The following is a 23,283-nucleotide window of genomic DNA, read 5'->3' as shown; positions in this document are numbered from 1 at the left end:
GTAACGCAGGCGCAGGGAGGTAGGAAAGAACCAGGGCCAATTACAGACTCCACGCCCTGGGCTTCTGGCACAGACAGAGTGAAGCTCTGCAGCCACTAAGCCAACTCCAGGCTCTCACAGCTCCATATCCTGTGACTGCCAGTAACACGTTCACTTTCACGGACACTCAAACCAAACTCAGGGGCATGCCTCCCATCTTGCTCTTCCCAGGCTCCTCTGTCTTAACTAAGAGAATCAGCGCCCCTCTAGTCCCCAAACCCGCTGGCATCCCAACTCTCTTGCTCACAGACGCCTCGCTGCCCTCCTCTCCCTGACCATGTCTAGCTGTCTGCACCCTCGCTTCCGTCACTGCTCCTTTCTGCACCTTTCCCTTTTTTTTGCAGTACTGGAGATTCAACCTGGGGAATTCTACCTCTGAGCTACACCCCTAGCCCTATTTTATTTATTTTCAAACAGGGTCTCACTAAGTGGTGCAGGGCCCTAAGTTGCTGAGGTTACCCACGAAGCTATGGAATAGCCTCGTACTCAACAACCATGCCCAGTGTGGTCCAAGCAAACCCATCGGAGCTTCCAGACACAGAAATCTTGTGTGTGTGTGTGTGTGTGTGTGTGTGTGTGTGTGTGTGCGTGCGTGCGCGGAAGGACATGTTACTGGAGACTGAATCTGGAGCATTCTACCTCTGAGCTACACCCTTAGCCTTTTATCTTTTTTGTTTTGAAAGAGTCTTGATAGGTTACAGAAAGTACTGCTAAATTGCTGAGACTGGCCTCAAACCTGCAATCCTCCTGGCTTAGCCTCCCAAGTACTGGGATTACAGGCATGTGCCAGCATGCCTGGCTAACAGAAATCATTCTAAAATGCAACCCGTGTGATTCCACCATGTAAAAACTTCCTACGACATAATACTATTTATACAACCCAATCCAAATTCTTTAGAATGGCGTGTGAACACCTTCCTGAACTGTCCTGTCTCTACCTTTCTCTTCAGTCACTTCTCCCTCTTCTGTCTCTATCACATAAGTTTCTTCTCTCTCTCTCTCTCTTGTATGGCATTTTACCTCCGATCTATACCCCCAGCCCTATTTTATTTATTGATTGATTGGTACTGGGGATGGAAGCCAGGGCCTTATACCTCTGGGGTATACTCCCAGATATATTTTATTTTTTTTTAAACAGGGTCTCACTAAATAGCCGAGTGCCTCACTAAGTTGCTGAGGTTGGCCGTGGACCTGTAATCCTCCTGTCTCAGCCTCCCAAGTACTGGGATTACAAGTGCACACCACCATACCTGGCCTATTTGATTTTTAAATTTTGAAACAGGATCTTGCTAAGTTGTTGAGGCTGTCCTCAAACCTGTGATCCTCCACCACACCCCGCTTATAGTACAGTTTTATACCCTTTTTGGTAAGGAACATTTCTGGGAAGTAAAAGTTTCCTCACTAATTCATCTGTTACTGGCCCCTGCCTTGGTCTTGAGGCTTAAGGGGCTGGTTATAGTAGGACCGAGTATCTTATAGGAGCCCAAACACGGAGCCCTCTGCTACCAACGAGTAAGCCATGCCTCTCTGCAGAGGGCTGGGGAAAACCTATCACTCTAATGGAGCAGAGCCCAGGGGCCAATTCTGTTGACAGCCCAGGCAGTTCTGCAAACTCTGACATCTGAGCGAGTGGTCTGCCTACAGTCAGGACCTAGAGTGAGAGACAGGAATTCGATGGAAACAATGAATTAGAGGCTCTGATCAAGGGGTTAGGTCATAGGCAAAAAATGCTGTTTACAGGACAAAGTGTCAGCTGGGTTCAAAATTGTCATTTATAATCCAGAAGTAGTGACGCATGCCTATAATCCCAGTACTTGGGAGGCTGAGGCAGGAGGATGGCAGATTCAAGGCCAGTGCATGGTAACTTAGCAAGACGCTGTTTCAAAATAAAAAATAAAAATGGTGGGGGAAGGGTAGAGTGTCCTTGGATTCAATCTCTAATACCACACATAAACACACAATCAAAAAGCAAACTAAAACAAAACAGAAATACCTGTCGTTTGTAGAGCTCCCTAATAATTATTTTTTCTACCTTTTGGGTTCCCTAAAATACTTTGGTTTCCATTATTTCAAATTGTCCAATAAAGGTGATTTATTATTATTTATTTTACTTTTTATGGCACTGGGGATTGAACCCAGGGCATTCTGCCTCTGAGCTCTCAGTCCTATTTTATTCTTTATTTTGAAACAGGGCCTCACTAAGTCCCTGAGGCTGGCTGTGAACCTGTGATCCTCCTGTCTCAGCCTCTCAAGTACTGGGGATTACAAGCATGTGCCACAACACTTGCTTGTGATTTATTATTATTAAATGTCTATTTCAATGTGAATTAACCTATGTAACATATTTTATATGGGTAAATTAATAAGCCAGAAAAACTGTCAACATAATTTGTCTTGATTTTTGGGTCAGAAAATATGGTCAGTGCATGCCCCGGGTTCCCCGAGTGAGTGACCAGAGCGTGCTGCATGGGCTGCAGGAGCAGCGGGAAGATGCCCTTTTAGACAGGAAGGCTGTAAACGGTGGCAACTGAGACAAGAAGGTGGCTGGCAGAACTACGGCCCAGGCTCTCAGCCCCACCCATTCTCTTAGCCTCTTGCTGAATCTCAGATGACTTAAACAAGCCTAAGCTTTGCAGACGCCACCTCTAAGCTCAATTCAGGACTCTAGGTTCGAACCCCAAACCCTCAAGGCTGGGATCTCTCAACTTCAGTTCTCTCATCTGTAGTAAATGGGCACAATGACACCTGCAATGCTGGAGGCTGTGAAAACGAAATAAGACAATAAAATATCTTTCCTAGTGCCTGCCATAAGTAGGTACCATAATCTCTTTCTTGGATTGTAAACTACAGTTTAGAACCCCTCTTGCCTTGTAAGCAATTTTTTTTGTGTGTGTGTGTGGTACTGGGGTTCCTGGAAGCCCTTTCTACCTCCGAGCTACACTCCCGGACCTATTTTTACATTTTTATTTGGAAACAGGGTCTCCTAAGCCAGCGCACGCAGCTGGCTTCGAACCTGCGCGTTCCTCCTGTCTCTGCCTCCCAAGCGCGGGGATTACAAGCGTGTGCCACCACGCCCCGCAAGCAATTTTAAATTTATGTTTTTCTGAGATGTTTTCTTATCTCCCTATCTAGATGTAAAAGTTAGATTGTGTAACATCTATTCCTTCGGAGAGGTGTTGATATCATCCGATTTTGTAAATTCAGAACCTGAGGATGAGGACTGGGGCAACATCCCAAAGCTCTTCAGTGGAAGAACGAGGATGCCAATCCAGGCCTGTGTGGTTTCCTGCACCCTCTGGACACCAGCACTGCGCAGGGCTGACAGTGGTTTGTTTGCTCAGGATTTATTCCCCAGCCAGCGGCTCTCACCTATGCAGCTCTTCGTCAGAAGGCGAGTATTTGGCAGTCACATCAGCCAGCTCCCCAAAGATCTGCTTGCTGTAAACGGTGAGGGATGACAGCAGAATTAGCTCCTGCCACGTGGAGCTCAAGAGGCACGTGTAATCCTTGATTGAGAGCTCGCAGAAGAAAGGCAGCTTCTTGATCCAGGCAATTTGCCTAAAGAGCAGCTCATCGGCCAGGCGGCAAAGCAGGGCAAACAGCTCTGCCTGAGTCACCGCGTATCTGGGGGCAGGGAGAGGAGGAAGTCACTTCCTTAGCCAGAGGGTGAGGACGCGGGCACAGGGAGAGGGTCTCCAGGGTGCACGGGGTCCCTGGCGGTGGGCTCCTTCCCCTTGACTGTGGATCTCCAGTTTCATTCAGCTCAATTTTTTCTTTCCTTTTCTGTGGTACTGGGGATGGAACCAGGGGCATTCTACCCCCAAGCTACATCCCTAGGCCCTATTTTTTTTTTTTTTTTTTTTTTGGTTCTGGGGTTCCTGGAAGCCCTTCTACCTCCGGGCTACACTCCCAGACCTATTTATATATATATATATTTTTTATTTGGAAACAGGGTCTCTTAAGCCAGCGTGGCTGGCTGGCTTCGAACCTGCGCGATCCTCCTGTCTCCGCCTCCCAAGCACGGGGATTACAAGCTTGTGCCACCACGCCCAGCCAAAGAACTTTTTTTTTTTTTTTGGCGGGTCTGGGGATTGGAACCCAGGGACATTCGACCTCCGAGCTACACCCCCTCCCCTATTTTTTATTCTTTATTTTGAAACCGGGTCTCACTGAGTTGCAGAGGGCCTCACTAAGTAGCTGAGGCTGTCCGTGAACTGCAATCCTCCAGTCTCAGCCTTCCAAATGCTGGGATTACAAGCATGTGCCACCACGCCCGGCTTCCTAGCCCTATCTTTAAAATTAATTATTTATTTATTTTTGCAGGTCTGAGGATGGAACCTATGGGCATTCGACCTCCGAGCTACATCTCCTGCCCTATTTTTTATTCTTTATTTTGAAACCGGGTCTCACTGAGTTGCAGAGGGCCTCACTAAGTAGCGGAGGCTGGCCGCGAACTGTGATCCTCCAGTTTCAGCTTCCCGAATGCTAGGATTACAAGTGTGCACCACCATGCCCGGCTTAATTCTTTATTTTAAAACAGGATCTCACTGCCGGGCATGGTGGCGCACGCTTGTAATCCCCGCGCTTGGAAGGCGGAGACAGGAGGATCACGCAGGTTCGAAGCCAGCCGCGCTGGCTTAAGAGACCCTGTTTCCAAATAAAAATATGAAAAATAGGTCTGGGAGTGTAACCCGGAGGTAGAAGGGCTTCCAGGAACCCCAGTACCACAAAAACAAAAGCAACAACAACAACAACAACAACAACAACAAAAACAGGATCTCACTAAGTTGCAAAGGGCCTCATTAAGTAGTAGTTGAGGGCGTCCGTGAATCGTGATCCTCCTGTTTTCAGTCTCCCAAATGCTGGGATTACAAGTGTGCACCTGGCTTCATTCAGCTCAATTTTCTTTTCTCTTTCTTTCCTTCTTTCTTTATTTCCTTTCTTTCTTTCCTTCCTTCCTTTCCCTTCCCCTTCCCTTCTCTTTCCTTCCTTCCTTCCTTCCTTCCTTCCTTCCTTCCTTCCTTCCTTCCTTCCTTCCTTCCTCTCTTTCTTTTGCATTACTGGGGATTGTACCTCTGAACACCCCTAGCCCTAATTTTTTTTTAGTATTTATTTATTTATTTTTGTGGTACTGGGGGTGGAACCCAGGGGCCTTCTACCTCCGGGCTACATTCCCAGACCTGTTTTTATTGTTTTTATATTTTATTTGGAAACAGGGTCTCACTAAGTTCCTGAGAGCCTCACTAAGTAGACGAAGCTGGTTTTGAACCTGTGTGACCCTCCTCTGTCTCAGCCTCCCAAGTGTTGGGATTACAAGCATGCGCCAACACACCTGGCTCATTTAGCTCAATTTTCTAATCAAGACTAGGCCAGAACAAGCTCAGGGCTGAGGAGATAGGTTTGGTGAGAAAAGGCTGCTGAACGGAAAGGAGGCTTAGAAACTTGTGCAATTATTAGGGAATATGTCCTCTAACTTTAGGTGTCCTCTAACATCCCATGACTTAGAGAAAATTCAGAGTCATTCCTGCCTTTTTTTTTTTTTTAAAGCAATGAAGACTTCAGTGGGGAGTCTGGTGCAGCCCCATAAAGGGACCAGCACAAGAATGCGCCCGGGGCCAGACAGCTAAATGGAACAGAATGAGTTCAGAAGCTTTCCTGATCCCATTACACCCTCTGGTGGTGAGAAGGAGAAGTCAGGAACCAGAATTGTTCAGCACTTCTTTTTAAGCTTACAGCTGGATAAAAACACTAGGGCATTTTTCAACTCTGGCCTACAGGGGGCCTCTGAGGTCATAGACTCAGAGGCTCCTCTGAGGTCATAGCCTGTCCTTGTTCTAAAGGCACCTCAGTATCCTCTTCCTTACACGACCACATCCAGATATGTACAGGTTTTGTGTGATCTATGTGTGGGTAGACATTTGAGTATCTTCTTCTGAAACTGGAAACCTCAGGGCACCTCCACGAGGTATAAACTTGGTAGCACTAACAGCTTGTGCTCTAGACCTAGGGAACAGCAATGGGTGGGCCTGGATACTGACTTCTAACTTAGCTCAGGTAGCACTGAGGTCTTTCCTCCACCCACTCAGGTCTGCACCAAGACAGTCACATGCCACCAGGTTACCCATAAGCATGCTGGCTAGTGATACAGACAGGCCACAATCCTAAATTAGGGCCCCAAATGCCTTTTTAAGGTACTTAGACTTGGATTTAGGGTTATTTCCAGAATTAAAGCTCATCTCAGGCACAGAAGCACTCACCATCCTAGGGCCTGGCTTACCTGGCCCATACAGAAATAAAGGTTTTTTCATAGCAATTTCAGAGGGATGAAAAGTAACCCCAACTCTATGAGAAAGGAGACTAGAAATAATAAAGTGCAGCTGGGCATGGTGGCGCACACTTGTAATCCTCATGCTTAGGAGGCGGAGACAGGAGGATCGCGCAGGTTTGAAGCCAGCCTTGCTTTGGAGGTAGAAGGGTTTCCAAGAACCCCAGTCCCACCAGAAAAAAAAAAAAAAAAAAAAGAAGGGTCAGTGGCTCCTTCAATATAAGCACAGACCTGTGCTTAATTCATGGCTCATGACCCCCCCCCCCCGACTCGTCCCAAAGCCTGGAGTATGCTAGCCAGGGATGCAGGCAGGTGCACAGGAGGGACAAGCTGGGATCACAAGGAGCCAAGCAGGCAGAGCCGCCTTACCCGTCTTCGATCAACATGGGCGTGCCCAGTGGCTCCAGGTCCTCGGCTGACATCAGCTGGTGAATCAGACTGTACGACTGGGGGTCCAGGCTGCGGGCTTGTGGAGGCAGAAGTGGCGAGTGGCCAGAGTAGCTAAAAAGGTGCGGTATGTACTGATAATGCGGAGGCACAGACATGCCCATGTACTGCTCCCTGAATGTCACGAATCCATTTAGTTCCACAGACCTACTGGAGAAAAAAATGTCAAGTCAAGCGAAGCGTGGCAGGTCTAGTGTCTGCTCAAAGGAAATGAGCCAGAAGGTGGCGTAGGCGTTCTTTGGCCATAAGGTAAGGTCTGTCTCATCAAGGCAGGGACATGATTGTTGCGGACGTCTCACTCCAGATCTACATCTGTGAGACAGGACTCTGTGTGGGTGCGTAGCCGTAGGCTCGCCACTGCACACTCAAGTGCCTGGGCAGCGCAGATACTGAGCAAATACTGGATGAATGAATGCATCTGTAAAGGTTCCACATCTGAAGAGTTTTTCAATGTATACTCGTAGACTATGATGACAAAAGGGGATGTTTATTATTTTAGTGCTAGGGAAACAAAGGCACAAGCAGGCTAATTTCCTTGCCAGGCCACAGGGAAAATCCAGCATCTCGCAAGGAATGTCGCCTGTAGCAATAACCCCACTACTCCGATGAAAGAAGACACTAGAGCATGCTGAGTGGTCTGGTATGAAAATTGTAATTAAACATGAAGAGGAAGGAAGGTTATAACCTTACTCCCCTCTCTTGGAGAAATTGAAACAACCTGTCAACTAATTACAAAAAATCCTCCAGCTTTTATCCACGTGTCTCCTGTAACTGGATTTGGCAAACTATAGCCTGCAGGCCAAATCCAGCCCTGCTTGTTTGGGCAACTGAAGTCCACTAACAGCACACGCATGGGTTTGTAGATGGTTTGTAGATGATCTGGGGCTGCTGGCAATTGATAAAGGCAGAGCTGGGTAGCAGAGACCCAGACCACCAGGCCTGAGAAGACTAAAACATTCACTGTATGGCTTTTACAGAAGAAATCTGTTAACCACTATCCCAGAAGAAAGGTTTCTGGGGAAAAGATCCTTGATCTTATAGATGAAGTTTCTACTTTACACCTGACAAATGCCTTAAGATACAATGCTTAAATCTATTCTTTCTTTCCTTTCTTTCTCTCTTCCTCTTCTCTCTTCATTCCTTTCTCCTTTCCTTCCCTTCTTTTGCAGTACTGGGGATGGAGCCCAAGGGCATTCTACCTCCGAGCTACACTCCCAGCCCTATTTTTTATTCTTTATTTTGAAACAGGGTCTCACTGAGTTGCAAAGGGTCTAAGTAGCTGAGGCTGTCCATGAACCCCAGATCCTCCTGTCTCAGCCTCCCAAATGCTGGGATTACAAGTGTGTGCTACCACGCCTGACTAAATCTGTATTTTCTGATGGCAGCAAAATCGAATGGTTTAGAGAACCTTTACTGTTTCTTAAAATTTATAATTTGAATTAATTTACCTTAATTGTGATGCAATTTAGAGAAATTATAACAATTTGATATTGTCAAGCATGGTTTGTTCTATTTCAGTGACAAAATAAATAAGGGATGGATCCTCAGTGCCATGAATAAATAAATAAGTGAATAAAGGAAAACACATTAAGACTGAAATGTTATTCTGCTGGGTAAAAAATGTATGGACATGCACAGAAGCTATCAGGCTTGCACAGTCTGCAGAAGAGACCACTGGCATGTTCAAGTTCCTTTTCAGTATAAAATGGCTTTGTATCATCCTGACTCCTCCCAGAGCCCGAGGGAACAAGGGCATAATGGCAGATGGCCAGGCAGGCATACTCCCACAGAGGGTCTATTCTCGGATGGTCCCTAGGTGGTGGTACATCCTGGGTTTGCCTTAGAGCTCACCTGGAGGACAGTGTGGAGCCTGGTGAGGGCTGGTTGCTCTCTGAAGCCCTGTTCCCGGGGGAACTGTGGTCGCTGTCACCATGGTTGCTCCAATGGTTGGCCTCTTCCTCAAACTCTTGCCCAGACATGATTCTTTCGATCTCTTCTTCTGATATCTTTGACAAGGAATCGATGTATGTTAGACTGGGTGTTCAAGACACCCTCTGTTCCTTCTTCAGGACTAAGAGCTTATTTAAAACTCGTAGGACCTCCAGGACACTCTAGAGAGGAACCCAGACCCCCTCTGCTACACCACACACTCCAGGCCTCTCACTAACCTTAGGACAGCTGGGCTGCTCGTCTCCCAGCACCACAGTCCATCATGGCTGTCCCCTCTGCCGCTTACCTTGCTCTCATGACACAGGTCTCTCTGCTCAACACACCTGTGTCCTCAAGTCTACTCTCCCCTAACCTGAAACACCATTCCTCAGTGACACTCTCCTACTTGCCTTTAAGAGCCAGTTCAAACATTACCTCCTTTGTGATGCTTTCTACCAACACCTGTTCATGTCTGCCCACATAAGTGAGCCCAATTTTAGGCCCTCCTATCCATTCATAATTCTGTGGATTTTGAGACAGGCAGAACAGCACAGTGGTTGAGGGTACAGATTCTAGAGCCAGACCACCTTGTTCAAATCAAAGTTCTACCATTTCAGTTGTACAATTTTGGGTACGTCATTTAACTGTTTGAACTTAAGTTTCTTCATCTGCATGATAAAGAGAATAACAGTCTATCTAGTAGGATTCTTTTTTTTTTCCTTTTCTTTTTCTGGTGGTGCTAGGGATTGAACCCAGGGGCAGTCTACTTCTGAGCTACACCCCTAGCACTATTTTAATTTGGAAACAAGGCCTCACTAAGTTGCTGAGAGCTGTTAGATTGCTGAGACTGGCTTTTAACCTCTAATCCTCCTGTCTCCGCCTCCCAAGTACTGGAATTACAGGTATGTTCCACCATGCCCGGCTTATCTAGTAGGATTGTGTGTGTGAGAGAGAGAAAGAGAGCACGTGTAACCGACCACGTGTGTGCACACACGAGATAGAGATAAGGAGAAAAAAGAGATAGATACTGGGGATTGAACCAAGGGGTGGTTTGCTTCCAAGCTATATCCCTAGCCCTTTTAAATTTTTTTTTTTTTTTTTTTTTTTTTTTTTTTTTTTTGTCTGAAACAGGGTCTCACTAGGTCACTGAGAATCTCACTGTGTTGCTGAGGCTGTCTTCGAACCTGCAATTCTCCTGTCTGAGCCTCCCAAGTATTGGGATTACGATGCATACCACCAAGCTTGGCCTATATCTTTAGATGAAATTCTGTGTAATAGTATAGACTATTATATAGGTAATTACTGAAGATTAAACTAATATAAACCAAATGTTTAGAAAAGGATCTGACAGAACAATTATGGAGGGGCTGATAATGAGATCATAATCATCACTTTTCATGTTTTCCTTTTAGACACGGTCTTGCTCTGTTGCCCAGGCCGGTCTCCAACTCAAGCAATCCTCCTATCTCAGCCTCCTAAGTCTCTGTAATTGCCAGCATATGCATTACCACACCCAGCTGTCATGATTATTTTTATAACACTATGAAAACATATATCCTCTGTAAGACCTAAGGCCGTGATAAGAACTAGGAAAGAGGAAGTACTTAATAAATGAAGATTTGTTTATTTATTCAACATACATTTACTAAGTACCACCACATCCCGTCACATGGATTCTTTCTTCAGTAGCGTCTCTAAGCCTATTAAATAAGAGAAAAAACTGCAGCTCACACATGTGAGCTGACTTGTGTGAGGTACACTGTGCCAAGTCCAGGCAGGAGTTTGAGAAAGAGACCCAAGTATGCGGGGACTGGGCCCAGTGCTCTAGCTGCTACCATACAGAGAGTAAACAGATTTTTCTCTCAAGTCTATAACCTAGAGTTGAGGCCCAGATGGCTACATTCAGCACACAAAAGAAGAGTAAATGCTAGGGAGGATGGGCCAGATGCTTCTTGCTCCAGACTCTGAGGGACCCCTGAGTTGCCTTGCATGGATCCAGGAGTATTTCTAGGTGGAAGCCAGCTCACACACAGGAATAGAAGAGAAACAAGAAGTATTTAACTGGTGCATAAACTGAATGATCAGTTTGAAGTTAGTAGGGTTATATATTACATTGGAGGGATGTTTTGTAAACTTTAGTTAAGTGTAGCTAAAAACAAGACACAACAAAAACCTCTGTACTTTCTCTCAGGGGGTCCTTAGAACTCTAAAGTCACCGTTTGCAACTCAAGGGCCAGGGATGGTGTGAGAGCCAGACCCGAGCTTCGAGGGCATGGAAGGACCCGAGTCTCTTCACAGTCTGTCCTCTCTAGCATGAACAGAAATGCTCAGCTTCCCACCGCGTCCCAGCACCGACAATTCTCCTGTTCTCCAAGACTGATCTAACTGGCTTTCCCAGGAAGCCTCCCCTGAGCAGCTCCAGGCTCCAGCCATGAGACCAGCCCCAGAGAGCAGAAGCCCGTCCCTCTGTGCTCCCTGGGCGGGACACTAGGCCCCTGGAGTGAGCAGCAGCTGTCAACTCTCACTGTGCCGTGATGTCTGTTTACATCGCCGTCTCTCCCGGTAGACTGAGCTCACATGAGAGCCTAGCAGAGTGGGAACTTAGTAGATATTTGTGGGGTTGAGTGGGGTATTATATTCCTCCTCTACTGGTCAGGTAATGCACATCCTGCTGCTCTATCTTTAGATGACACTGATAGCTGAATTGGGAAGACCCAATTCAGCCAGACTAAACTAAGGAACGACTTGTGATTCACCAAAACAACTCTCCAAGTTTTCAGAGCCAGAACTGGGCTTTGTGGGATCCCAAAAAGAGCTTTAACCATACACTCTACATTCCAGATGTTCAAAGCGCTCTCACATCCGACTCTAAAAGAAATTTTACGGGAAGAAAAGCTAAGATGCCAGCAGCAAATGAGAGGACGGAGGTGAGCAGCCACTTTGAGGGTGGACAGGGAGTGGGGCCAAGAGCTTACCTGGACTGGCCCAATGCTCTTATTCCGACCTCCAGGCATGCCATCTTCCCTGATAGCTGGAAGGAAACATAAGGACGTCAAAAGCATGCTCACAGAAGTCCAAGCACACACAAAAAACCCTTAGGAGCACAACTGTAATCCCAGTACTTGGGAGGCTGAGAAAGGAGGATCCAGGTTTGCAGCCAGCCTCAGCAACTGAGTGCGGCCGTCTGCAACTTACTAAGACCCTGGCTCAAAATTAAAGAACAGATGGGCATGGTGGTACACCTTTGTAATCTCAGCATTCGGGAGGCTGAGACAGAAGGATCGCAGTTTGCAGACAGCCTCAGCTACTTAGTGAGGCCCTTAGCAACTCGGCGAGACCCTGTTTCAAAATAAAGAATAAAAAATAGGGATGAGGGTATAGCTCAAAGGTAGAATGCCCCTGAGTTCCACCCCCAGTACCACAGGAAGGAAGGAAAAATAAAAGAATAAAGAAGGGCTGGGAGTATAGCTCAGAGGTACCACCTGAGTTCTATCCCTAGTACCACAAGAAAAAAAGAAAATTTATTTGGCCCAAAGTACAAGGTAGTAATTGGTGATACCAAGATTAAAACGCAGGTGTTTCTGGACCCAAAGCACGGACTCTTTCTATTACCGCAGGCTGCCTCGTGGCAGGCTACCTCAGGGGCAGCAGACGTTCTGGCCCCAAGGCACATGCATACTATGCACCCTGTATGCATTCAAGTACACACTACACACGTGTACACATCCAATACAGTCAACAAAGGTGCCACTATTGTTAACTAGTCCACTGCACACATCCTACCAGGATGATGAAGGCCTTGGCAAATTCTAGGGAAGGGATAGAAAGAATATTTTCATTTTTAATAAATTATTTTATTTCCAGCCTAAGTTTAGGTCCAATTGGGAGGGTCAGCAAAAGCAGATTTTATTAACTGGAACCCTGACTTCAGTGGCACACAGCAGTGAGAGGAGGAGCTCCTCCGCAGTGGAAGGAGCTTGCCCAGCATTTTCCTTTTTTTTTTTGTGGTACTGGGGATGGAACCCAGGGACATTTTATCTCCGAGCTATACTCTTAGCCCTATTTTTTATTCTTCATTTTGAAATAGGATTCTCACTAAATTGCAGAAGGCCTGCCTCCCTAAGTAGCTGAGGCTGGCCTCAAATCTGCAATCCTCCTGTCTCAGCCTCCCAAGTAATGGGACTAAAGCGGGTGCCTCCAGGCCTGGCTTACTTAGCATTTTCTAACTCCATACGTGTCCTTTAACTCATGCCAGCCTTACTAAGGACCACTAATACTATTGTCATCAGTATTAATGGAGCACTTACAAAGGAGGCACGGAGAAGGCAGGCCTGGTTTGCAATGAAAGAGGACCCCTGTGTCAGGCCAGGCTTTCTGGAAAAGACACCCTGTGGACTGAGTCTTAAAGGATGAGGAGGATTTGGGCAGGCAGGAAAAGGGTGTCCCAGGTCGACTGAATCGTAGTGTGCAGAAGAACGCCAAGATGAAAGGGAGAACAGACTTCTTTCTGGGAACTTCCAAGTGGTAGGATCTGGACAATAAACTGGGATGGGGACGGTGGGCTATGTGGGGAAGAACAGTCAGAGAAGCCGAGGTGGGGTCAAGTCACAAGGAGCCTGGGATGCCAAGGCCAAGGGTGGAGGCTGCAGCCCAGCAGACTGGAGAGAAGCAGACATACAGAAGACTAACTGCTCCTACTGCGGCGGGTGGCTTGAGACGGTAATGTCACCAATGACAGAGGATAAGCTAATGCGACCATGGGAAAGTAAGCCTTGCTATAATCTGCCCAACAAGCAAATACGCAATAAAATGTTAATGATTCACATTATAAACCACATAAAAATTGTATACCATGACCAGGCTGGTTTCATTCTAGGGATGCAAGGCTGGTTCAACATATGCAAGTCAATAAATGTAATTCACCACATAAGTAGAACTAAGCACAAAAACCACATCATCAATTCAATAGATGCAGACAAAAACCAATACCCATCCGTATTAAAACACTGAAGAAGCACATGCCTGTAATCCCAGTATTTGGGAGGATGGGGCAGGAGATGGTAGGTTGGAGGTAGCCTTAGCAATCTAGTGAGGCCACTTTTAAAAAAAAGGCTGAGGGTGTAGCTCAGAGGTGGAATGCCCCTTGCCTCAATCCCCATTATCATCACCACCACCACAACCACCACCAAAATAAAATAAAATAAAAATAAAGAAAGGGAAAAGAAAGATGAAGAAATTAGGGATAGAAGGAACTTACCTCAACATCATAGTAGCAATAAATAATAAACCAAAAGCCAACATCATATTGAATGGAGAGAAACTGGATGATTTCCCTTTAAAATCAGGAATAAGACAAAAATACCCACTATTATCACTCCTATTAAATGTAGTATTTGAAATTCTAGCCAGAGCAATAAGTCAAGAGAAAGGAAATTAAAATAATGCAAATTGGGGGAAAAACTGAAATTATTTCAGTTTGCAGGTGATTCTATACTTAAAGACTTAATAATAAACCTCAACCAGAAGCCTTCTAGAACTGATATATATTTCAGCAAAGTAGCCAAATGTAAACCCAATTTACAAAAAAAAAAAAAGTCTTTCTATACACCAAATACAAATCCACTGACAAAAGAATTTTGGAAAACAATCATATTCACAATAGACTCAAAACACCACCACCACCACCACCACCACCACCACCACCACCACCACCACCACCACCTTAGGAATACATCTAACCAAGAAGGTAAAAGATCTATACTATGGAAACTCTAGAACACTAAAGTAAAAAATTGAAGATGATCCTAAAAGACAGGAAGACCTCCCATGTTCTTGAATAGGCAGAATAAATATCATTAAAATATCCATACTACCAAAAGCGATCTACAGATTTAATGCTATTTCTCTCAAAAATACCAATGGCATCCCTCACAGAACTGAAGTTCATGTTGAAAATCAAAAGACCCAGAATAGCCACAGCAATTCTGAGCAACATGCTGGAAATATCAAATACCCAATCTCAAGTTATACTTCAGAACTGTAGTAACAAAAAACGGGCACAAAAACAAATGTAAAGAACAATGGAATCGAAGATACAGAAACAAATCCCGACACTTAACAGTCTGCTGATACATGAGCCAAAAATATGCTTGAAAAAAGTGGATGTACACAGGTAGAAAAGTGAAATCAGAACCCACTATTTTCCCCTGCAGGAGAGTCAGCTCAAGATGAACCAAAGACCTAGAAAGTAGACCAGAAACTGCAATTACTAGAAGAAGGCATAGGACCGATTCTACAACATAAAGGCATTTATAGAGGGTTTTTCTTTTTTTTGGTGGTAGTAGGAGTGGAACCCAGAGGCTTTCTACCTCCAGGCTATGCTCCCAGACCTATTTTATATTTTATTTGGAAACAGGGTCTAAGTTGCTGAGAGCCTCACTATGTAGCTGAGGCTGGCTTTGAACCTGTGCGATCCTCCTGTCTCAGCCTCCCAAGCACAGAGATTACAAGCGTGCGTCACCACGCCCGGCTATTTTTCAATAAGACACTCAGAGCTCAGGAAATAAAACTGAGAATCAATAAATGGGATGGCATCAAGTTGAAAAGCTTCTGCACAGCAGAAGAAACCATCAAGAGTCTGAAAAGAGAGAACACAGATTGGGAGAAAATCTAATATCTAGAATGTATAAAGAACTTAAAATACTCTAAAATGAAGCCAAATAATACAATAAAAAATGGTCAACTGAATTGGATAGATGATTCTTATGACTGATACATTTATGAAAACATGTTCAACATCTTAGCACTCACAGAAATGCAAATTAAAACCATACTGAGATTCTACCTGACTTTATTTAAAATGGCGATCTTCAAGAATACAAACAGTAATAAATGCTGATGAGGCTGTGGGTGAACTTAGTACAACCACTACGGAGATTCCTCGAAAGACTAGGAATGCAGGCACCATGACCAGCGACATTGCTCCTCAGCACTTTCCTAAAGAAGTTGGAATACTGTGATGACAGACGCATATCCATGTTTATAGCAGCACAGTTCACAACAGCCAAAGTACGGAACCATCCAAGGCGCCCATCAACAGGTGGATGTTTAACAAAAATATGGTATATATACACAATGAAATTCTACTCGGCCACAAAGAACCACAAAATTATGTCATTTGCAGAAAACTGAATAGAACTAGAAAATATTATGCTGAGATTAGCCAGTCTCACAAATTCAAAGGTCAAACGTTTTTTCTCATATGTGAAAGCTAGAGAGAAAATAGGAAACAACTTTTGTTTAGAAAATAGGAAACAAACAAAGTAAAAAAGAAAATAGGAAACAACTGTAGAAAATAAAGAGAATAGGGGAAGGGAGGTGGGGAGGAGAAAATGAAAAACTGATTAAAGAGACAGTTCAAATTATGCTGTGCCCATGATTCAAACTACCACTACCAACATCACTATTATGTGCGGGGAGGGGTGGGTAGCAGGTGGGATCTAAAGGGACCCATGCGCACATTGGTTGTATGACTTTGAACCTCACTAAGATGCACAATTACAATGTACCAATAAAAGCATTAAAATTATCCTAGAAAAACTACAAGACTTGGGGCTGGTTGTCTCAAAAGGTGAGGGCTCTAAGCCTGTTTCTCTTCTTTTTTTTTTTTTTATGGTACCAGGGATGAACCCAGGGTCACTCTACCTCTGATTACACTCCCTGCCCTATTATTTATTCTTTATTTTGAAATAGGGTCTCACTGAGTTGCAAAGGGCCTAAGTAGCTGAGGCTGTCCTCGAACTGCAATCCTCCTGTCTCAGCCTCCCAAATGCTGGGATTACAAGTGTGCGCCACCACACCTGGCTTCCTAACACTGTTTCTGATAGGAAGCTCATTCTCCTTAAGTAGACATCAGTCTTGTGTCCTTACAGACTTCTTCATTCCTCTGAAGGTCAAGGGGCTATTAATACTTGTCACATATAGTAGAGCTAAGACAACAAGCACAGGGCTTGGCAGACAGATAGGCACTGAGTCACTGCTCCTCTCTCCCCAGCCTCCTTTCTCTGAGCATGGGAGTTAAACAAACCAAGTTTTCATTTTCAACTTTGCAAGTCACTATCTTCTTCTGTAAAACAGAGATAACGAAGTCTGCTGACCAGCCTGCTGGGGGTCTGGAGTGAGAAACGGCCAGCATTAAAGCCGGGTCATGCCGGCTGCTGTCTGGGAGCACTCTTTTTCAACCTAATTTAAGGTTCTAAAAATCCTTTCTCTGCCATTCCAGGGTCAACGACAATCTTCAGACATGACCAATACTGGCATCTCACGTGTCTTTTTTTCAGCTCACAGCTACAAACCAAAGACCTACAACTGGTAGATACAATACTGAGTCTGTTTCAGTTGGTATCTCTCACCATCTCAGAGGCAAGGAAGTAATCAACAAGCTTTACTTTTGTGTTTAAAGAACCACCCATCTCAAAGATTTACATCTTGCAATTTCTTGTCCTGAAACTTACTTACATTATTTATTTATTGATTGATTGATTGATTGATTGATTGTGGTACTGGGTATGTAACCCAGAGCATTCCACCTCCGAGCTACACCTCCAGCCCTTTAAAAAAAAATTTTTTTTTGGCAATAGGGATGGAACCCAGGGTCATTCTACCTCCGAGGCACCCCAAGCTCTATTTTTTTTTTTTTTTTTTGGCGGTACCAGGGATGGATCCCAGGGGCATTCTATCTCTAGCTACACCCCCAGCCCTATTTTTTTAAGTCTTTTTTATTTTTTGAAACAGGGTCTCATTGAATTGCAAAGAGCCTTGCTAAGTAGCTAAGGCTGTCCTCCAGTCTCCACCTCCTGAATGCCACCACGCCCAGCCCCTGATTTGTATTCTTTATTTTGAAACAGGGTCTCAAAACCTGCTGGTGGCTGACTCTCTGGTCTAGGAGCTACACCCAAGCTTGGCTTGGCATTCAGGACCCCTGCAATCTGTTGCTGTGGATTTCACACTCTCATCTCTTCCTATAAACACTACACTCTACCTACAGAGAACTACTAGTTCTCTTGAACATGCCATGCAGCCTGCAAATGTTGCCTGTACTGAGAAAAAAGTTACAATGGCACCTTACCCAAGTGACGTCACGTTAACCAAATGATTTAGTATTATTGATAATGGGACAGTTTACATCCTGTGCTCATCAACTGTTGACACTGGCCACAGCTAATGACACCCTCTCAGCCCCATCTTATTTTTTATTTGAAACAGGGTCTCCCTAAATGGCTGAGGCTGGTTTCAAACCTGTGATATTCCTGTCTCAGCCTCCTAAGTACTGGGGTTATAGGTGTGCACCATGCCTGGCTGTTCTTTTTTCTCTTTTAGGGGAAACTTTTTATCCTGGTAAAGTGACATGCCAAAGCTAAAGAATCACTGTCTTAAAATTATTCTGAAAATATCACCTCCTCTAGGAAACTTTTAACACTGGGGATTGAACACAGGGGCATTCTACCTCTGAGCTGCACCCCCAGCCCCATTTTATTTTTTATTTTGAAATAGGGCCTTGCCAAGTTATCACACACACTGGCCTCAAACTTGTAATCCTCCTGCCTCAGCCATCCAAGCACCGAGAATAGGGAAGGCCACTATGTCTTGTATTCTAGGCTCATTTTATATTTTCCATGTCCAGGCTCTGAATTCCTTTTTTCTTTTTTTTTTAACTTGATGCATTGTAGTCATACATCTTAATGGGGTACAAGGCAGTAGAGGCACACATCACTCATTTAGCCCTCCCCCTTCCTCCTCTCATGTGTGGCTCAATGACTGACTGTGACGTCTGTGAATGCAAGTCGTGTACCTTACGGAACTTCTCTCTTCCCCCCTCCTATGCCCCTCAGTTAGATCACCTTATTTGTTCATCTATGGTTTCTCTTTCCTTGCCTAGAGTCCTCCTATGACCCATTTTCTCCCTAGCTCCCATATATTTAGGGAGAGCATCCAGTTTTTACTTTTTGTGACTGATTAATCTCACTTAACATAATGTTTTCAAGTTCTATCCATTTCCCTGTAAATGATATAATTTGTTCTTCTTTATAGCTGAGTAAAATTCCATTGTGTACATATCCCATAGTTTTGTAATCCAGAGTTTGGCAATTGTGAATTGTGCAGCTATGAACACAGATACACATGCATTAATTTGGTAGTCTGGTTTTCATTCTTTTGGGTAGATACCCAGAAGTGGCATTGCTGGGTTATACGGCAGGTTCATTCCCATTCTTCTGAGGATCATCCATACTGTTTTCCAAAGTGGTTGCACTAATTTGCGATCCCACCAACAATTAGAATTCTCACTTCTGCACACCCTCGCCAGCATTTGTTGTTGTTTTTGTTTTTAATAATTGCCATTCTAATTGAAGTTAGGTGAAACCTCAGAGTAGTTTTGATTTGTATCTCTGACTGCTAATGACGTTGAATGCTTCTTCATACATTTATTGGCCATTTGAATTTCTTCTTTTATGAAACATCTATTTAGTTCTATTTGATTGGGTTATTTGTTTTCTTAGTAGTGAGTTTCTTGAATTCTCTGTATATTCTAGAAATTAGTCCTTTATTGGAGTAGTTGGCAAAAATTTCCTTCCACTCTGTCAGCTCTCTGTCGAGGTTCCTTTATTTATTTATTTATTTATTTATTTATTTATTTATTTATTTATTTTTGTGGTGCTAGAGAATGAACCCAGAGGCATTCTACCTCTGAGCTATACCCTCTACCCCATTTTTTATTCTTTATTTAGAAACAGGGTCTCATGGAGTTGCAGAGGGCCTCACTAAATAGCTGGAGCTGGCCGTGAACCTGTGATCCTCCTATCTCAGCCTCCCAAGTAGCGGGATTACAAGCATGTCCCACCATGCCTGGCCTGGCTTCTGTTGAGGCTCTTGATAGTTCCCTTTGTTATATAGGTCCTGATTACTTTTATAGATATTTAGAAACCAAGATCTGGGTACCAAGATCTGGGTGGCTCTTTGCACCCAGAAGAAGAGCCCCTTTTATTAGCTAGAGTTGGACAAACATGTATGTATTCTAACTCATAAAGCCACACACATCTATGTTTTCTTTCCTTATTTATCTATTTATCTATTTATTTATTATTATTATTATTTTTTTTTTTGGTGGTACTGGGGTTCCTGGAAGCCCTTCTACCTCGGGGCTACACTCCCAGACCTATTTTTACATTTTTATTTGGAAACAGGGTCTCTTAAGACAGCGCACATGGCTGGCTTTGAACCTGCGCGATCCTCCTGTCTCTGCCTCCCAAGCGCGGGGATTACAAGCGTGCGCCACCACGCCCGGCCTTATTTATCTATTTAAACATGAATCCATATTGATACCACTCCTATCTATCATCATCCATCTCCCCATCCATCCATCCATCCCTCCATCCATCCATCCATCATCTCTTCATATAAACATGAGTCCATATTGGTACCATGAATTCCTATCTAGCTCCTGAGGTCTCACTCTAGTCTCTTCTGACTTATAACTTCTTCCTTTGATATGTGAATCTGACTCTTGTCACTGTCCATTCAGCCACAGTATACACTTAAAGTAGGGACAGAATTCCTAACACATAACCTTGAGAGAAATAAATTTTATAGAGTGCCTTGTCTGTATATAATTCTTCTTGTCTTTGGTGTTGCAATATACAGTCAGTACACTGTTTTCCAAGGTCAGCACCTTTCTGGCATATCTCCTTTAGCATAACTGTGTGCTTCCCCATAATACCAATTAGATTCACCCACTGTCTTGGTGAGCATTCCATTTCTCAATTACACCACATCCTAGTTGATTGAAATAAATTTTATAGCCAGTAAAATTCATTTTTGTGGTGTGCAGTTCTATGGGTTTTGACAAATGTATACAATTACTTATCAGCCACTGTAGTCTATAGATATTACTTCTCACCCTCACCCAAATAGTCCCTTGGTAACTGTCATTTTAGCCCTGCATTCTCAGCACCAACCAGAAGGTGGCAGGGTTTCTCTCTGAGAGGCCACCTTCACCAGAAACCTGAGCTGGCCTGCTCTACCCACAGACAGCTCTCACACCCCATGCACCCTGTGTGTCATCTCCTGGCAGCAGTGAGGAAAATGATACTTTAAGCTTCTTCTTCCAAAAGACAGATGGATTTGGTTAGAAGCCTCAGAATCTCACACTCCAACCTCACAGGGCAGATGATTCACCACAGAGAGTAGTTAAGAAGGCATCCAATAACTGCTTTGAGAAAATATTCACATTGAGGGCAACAAAAAGTGATGGGAAAAGTAAAGAACAAAAACCAAATCAGAGCCGGACATGGTGGTGCATGCCTGTAATTGCAGGACTTGGGAGGCTAAGACAGGAGAATCGCAGGTTTGAGGAAAGCCACAGCAACCTAACGAGATTCTCAGCAACCTAGCAAGACTGTTTCAAAAAAAAAAAAAAAAAAAAAGGCCAGGCGTGGTTGGCACAAACCCCAGTACCACCAAAACGAGTGGAGGGAGGGAGTGTGGCTTGGTTTCTGGTTGGGTATCGGTGGTATTGGTGACTGGGAAAGGTTTCAGCATGAGAGAAATGCTCGTGGGGAAGGAAAAGGATTTCCAGGTAGAGGGATGGAGAAGCTAGAAGGATAGGCAGAGGCTATGAAGGGTGGCAGCACTTCAGATGCCCTACTACAGCCACCACTGGGCATTCATTCCAACACACACACTGCTAGGCCACAGGAGACGTGTGAAGCACTCTGCTACCCATGTGATCAGGCACCACCTTTGCTTGATTAGGAACAAATTATAGCTTGAAAGTTACCAACTGTTATCATAATCACCCTTAAATTATTTACCATCCCTAAGCTGTATTTGTAAATCTGGAATAATAGTCAATAATACAGTTATAGTGTGTATTCAATGATCTAATGCATGGAAAGAGTTTAAAGAGTTTCTGGTACATGTGAGTGCTCAATAAATATTAATATTATGAATAAGTTATAAACTACCAAAATTTATCAAATGCCCTTCATATCTCTTATATTTTTCTTCATACTGAACAATTTTAAAAGGAGCCTTCCTATTCCACACACAGTAAAACTACTCCAAAGTATATCTGGATGTCTATATATATATATATTTTTTTTTGTGTGTGTGTGTGGGTCTGGGGGTGGAACCCAGGGGCATTTGACCTCCGAGCTACACCCCCTGCCCTATTTTTTTTATTCTTTATTTTGAAACCGGGTCTCACTGAGTTGCAGAGGGCCTCACTAAGTAGCTGAGGCTGTCCCCGAACCGCGATCCTCTGGTCTCAGCCTCCCGAGTGCTAAGATTACAAGCGTGCACCACCACGCCCGGCTTGGGATGTCTATATTAACTAATGTTACAAAACCAGTTTGAAAAGTGCACGCTTGTAATCCCAGTATTCGAGAGGCTGAGACCAGAGGATCGCGGTTCGCAGACGGCCTTAGCTACTTAGTGAGGCCCTCCGCAACTCAGTGAGACCCAATTTCAAAATAAAGAATAAAAAGTAGGGCAGGGGGTGTAGCCTGGAAGTTGAATGCCCCTGGGTTCCATTCCCAGGCCTGCAAAGCAAAAAAAAAAAAAAAAAAAAGTGCACCAAATCTAACCCCTTACCCCCTTCATACTACCCTGTGAATACTTTGCCATGTATTTTACACACATTAGCATATTAAATTTTTTACCAAACTCTGAAAGGTAAGTATTAAAAAACCATTTTAAAGGCAAGATCAGGCTGGGCGTGGTGGCGCACGCTTGTAATCCCCGCGCTTGGGAGGCAGAGACAGGAGGATCCCGCAGGTTTGAAGCCAGCCGCGCGCGCTGGCTTAGGAGACCCTGTTTCCAAAATGAAAATGTAAAATATAGGTCTGGGAGTGTAGCCCGGAGGTAGAAGGGCTTCCAGGAACCCCAGTACCACCAAAAAAAAAAAAAAAAAATGCAAGATCATTGAGTATCAGAGACAAAAAGCAAACTTTCCAAGGCCACAGAGCAGTGTGCTTCTAGAGCCTCTTCTTTTTTGCGGGTCTGGGGATGGAACCCAGGGGCATTCGACCTCCAAGCTAAACCCCCTGCCCTACTTTTTATTCTTTATTTTGAAAACGGGTCTCACTGAGTTGCGGAGGGCCTCACTAAGTAGCTAAGGCCGTCTGCGAACCGCGATCCTCTGGTCTCAGCCTCTCGAATACTGGGATTACAAGCGTGCCCACCACGCCCGGCTTTCTACTGAGTGACGAGTCCCTACTCTGCTCCCCACAGGGCCCCCCCAGGTTCTGGCACCCTTCTTTCCTCTGTATCCAGGCTCTCTGTGTGGACAAACTCCCACCCCATGCTAACGGCTCCAACCTCCTCACCGCAGGGAGGACTTTCCACCCCACTTTTAATTCTACATACTCAGCTTCTCGGTAGAAATTTCTATATCCTGAGGTGCTTCAAACTCGGCATTACCCAGATCAAGATTTCTGATCCACCCTGCTCTTCAGCTTGACTTTTCTTCCTGGCAGGGAAACGACTCT

General features: G+C 44.5%; 1 protein-coding gene across 5 annotated transcripts in view; it reads right to left on the bottom strand.

Annotated features, from left to right (window-relative positions):
• The window catches only part of NR6A1 (nuclear receptor subfamily 6 group A member 1), a gene marked incomplete at both ends in the record, with an annotated part of 205,310 nt that overhangs the window by 8,737 nt on the left and 173,290 nt on the right, over positions 1-23,283 (bottom strand). For 3 of the 5 annotated variants that reach the window (XM_080708494.1, XM_080708495.1, XM_080708497.1), the window contains 4 exons: positions 3,409-3,663; positions 6,734-6,961; positions 8,663-8,817; positions 11,716-11,771. In XM_080708494.1, the coding sequence (XP_080564620.1) occupies positions 3,409-3,663; positions 6,734-6,961; positions 8,663-8,817; positions 11,716-11,771 (694 nt within the window). The remainder of the gene's footprint in view (positions 1-3,408; positions 3,664-6,733; positions 6,962-8,662; positions 8,818-11,715; positions 11,772-23,283) is intronic. The other 2 variants (XM_080708496.1, XM_080708498.1) reach the window with 1 other exon arrangement.

This window comes from Muscardinus avellanarius (assembly GCF_963383645.1).
Source record: "Muscardinus avellanarius genome assembly, chromosome: 13".
In the NCBI taxonomy this organism is placed as follows: Eukaryota; Metazoa; Chordata; class Mammalia; order Rodentia; family Gliridae; genus Muscardinus; species Muscardinus avellanarius.
This window is presented reverse-complemented; position numbering and strand designations above follow the sequence as displayed.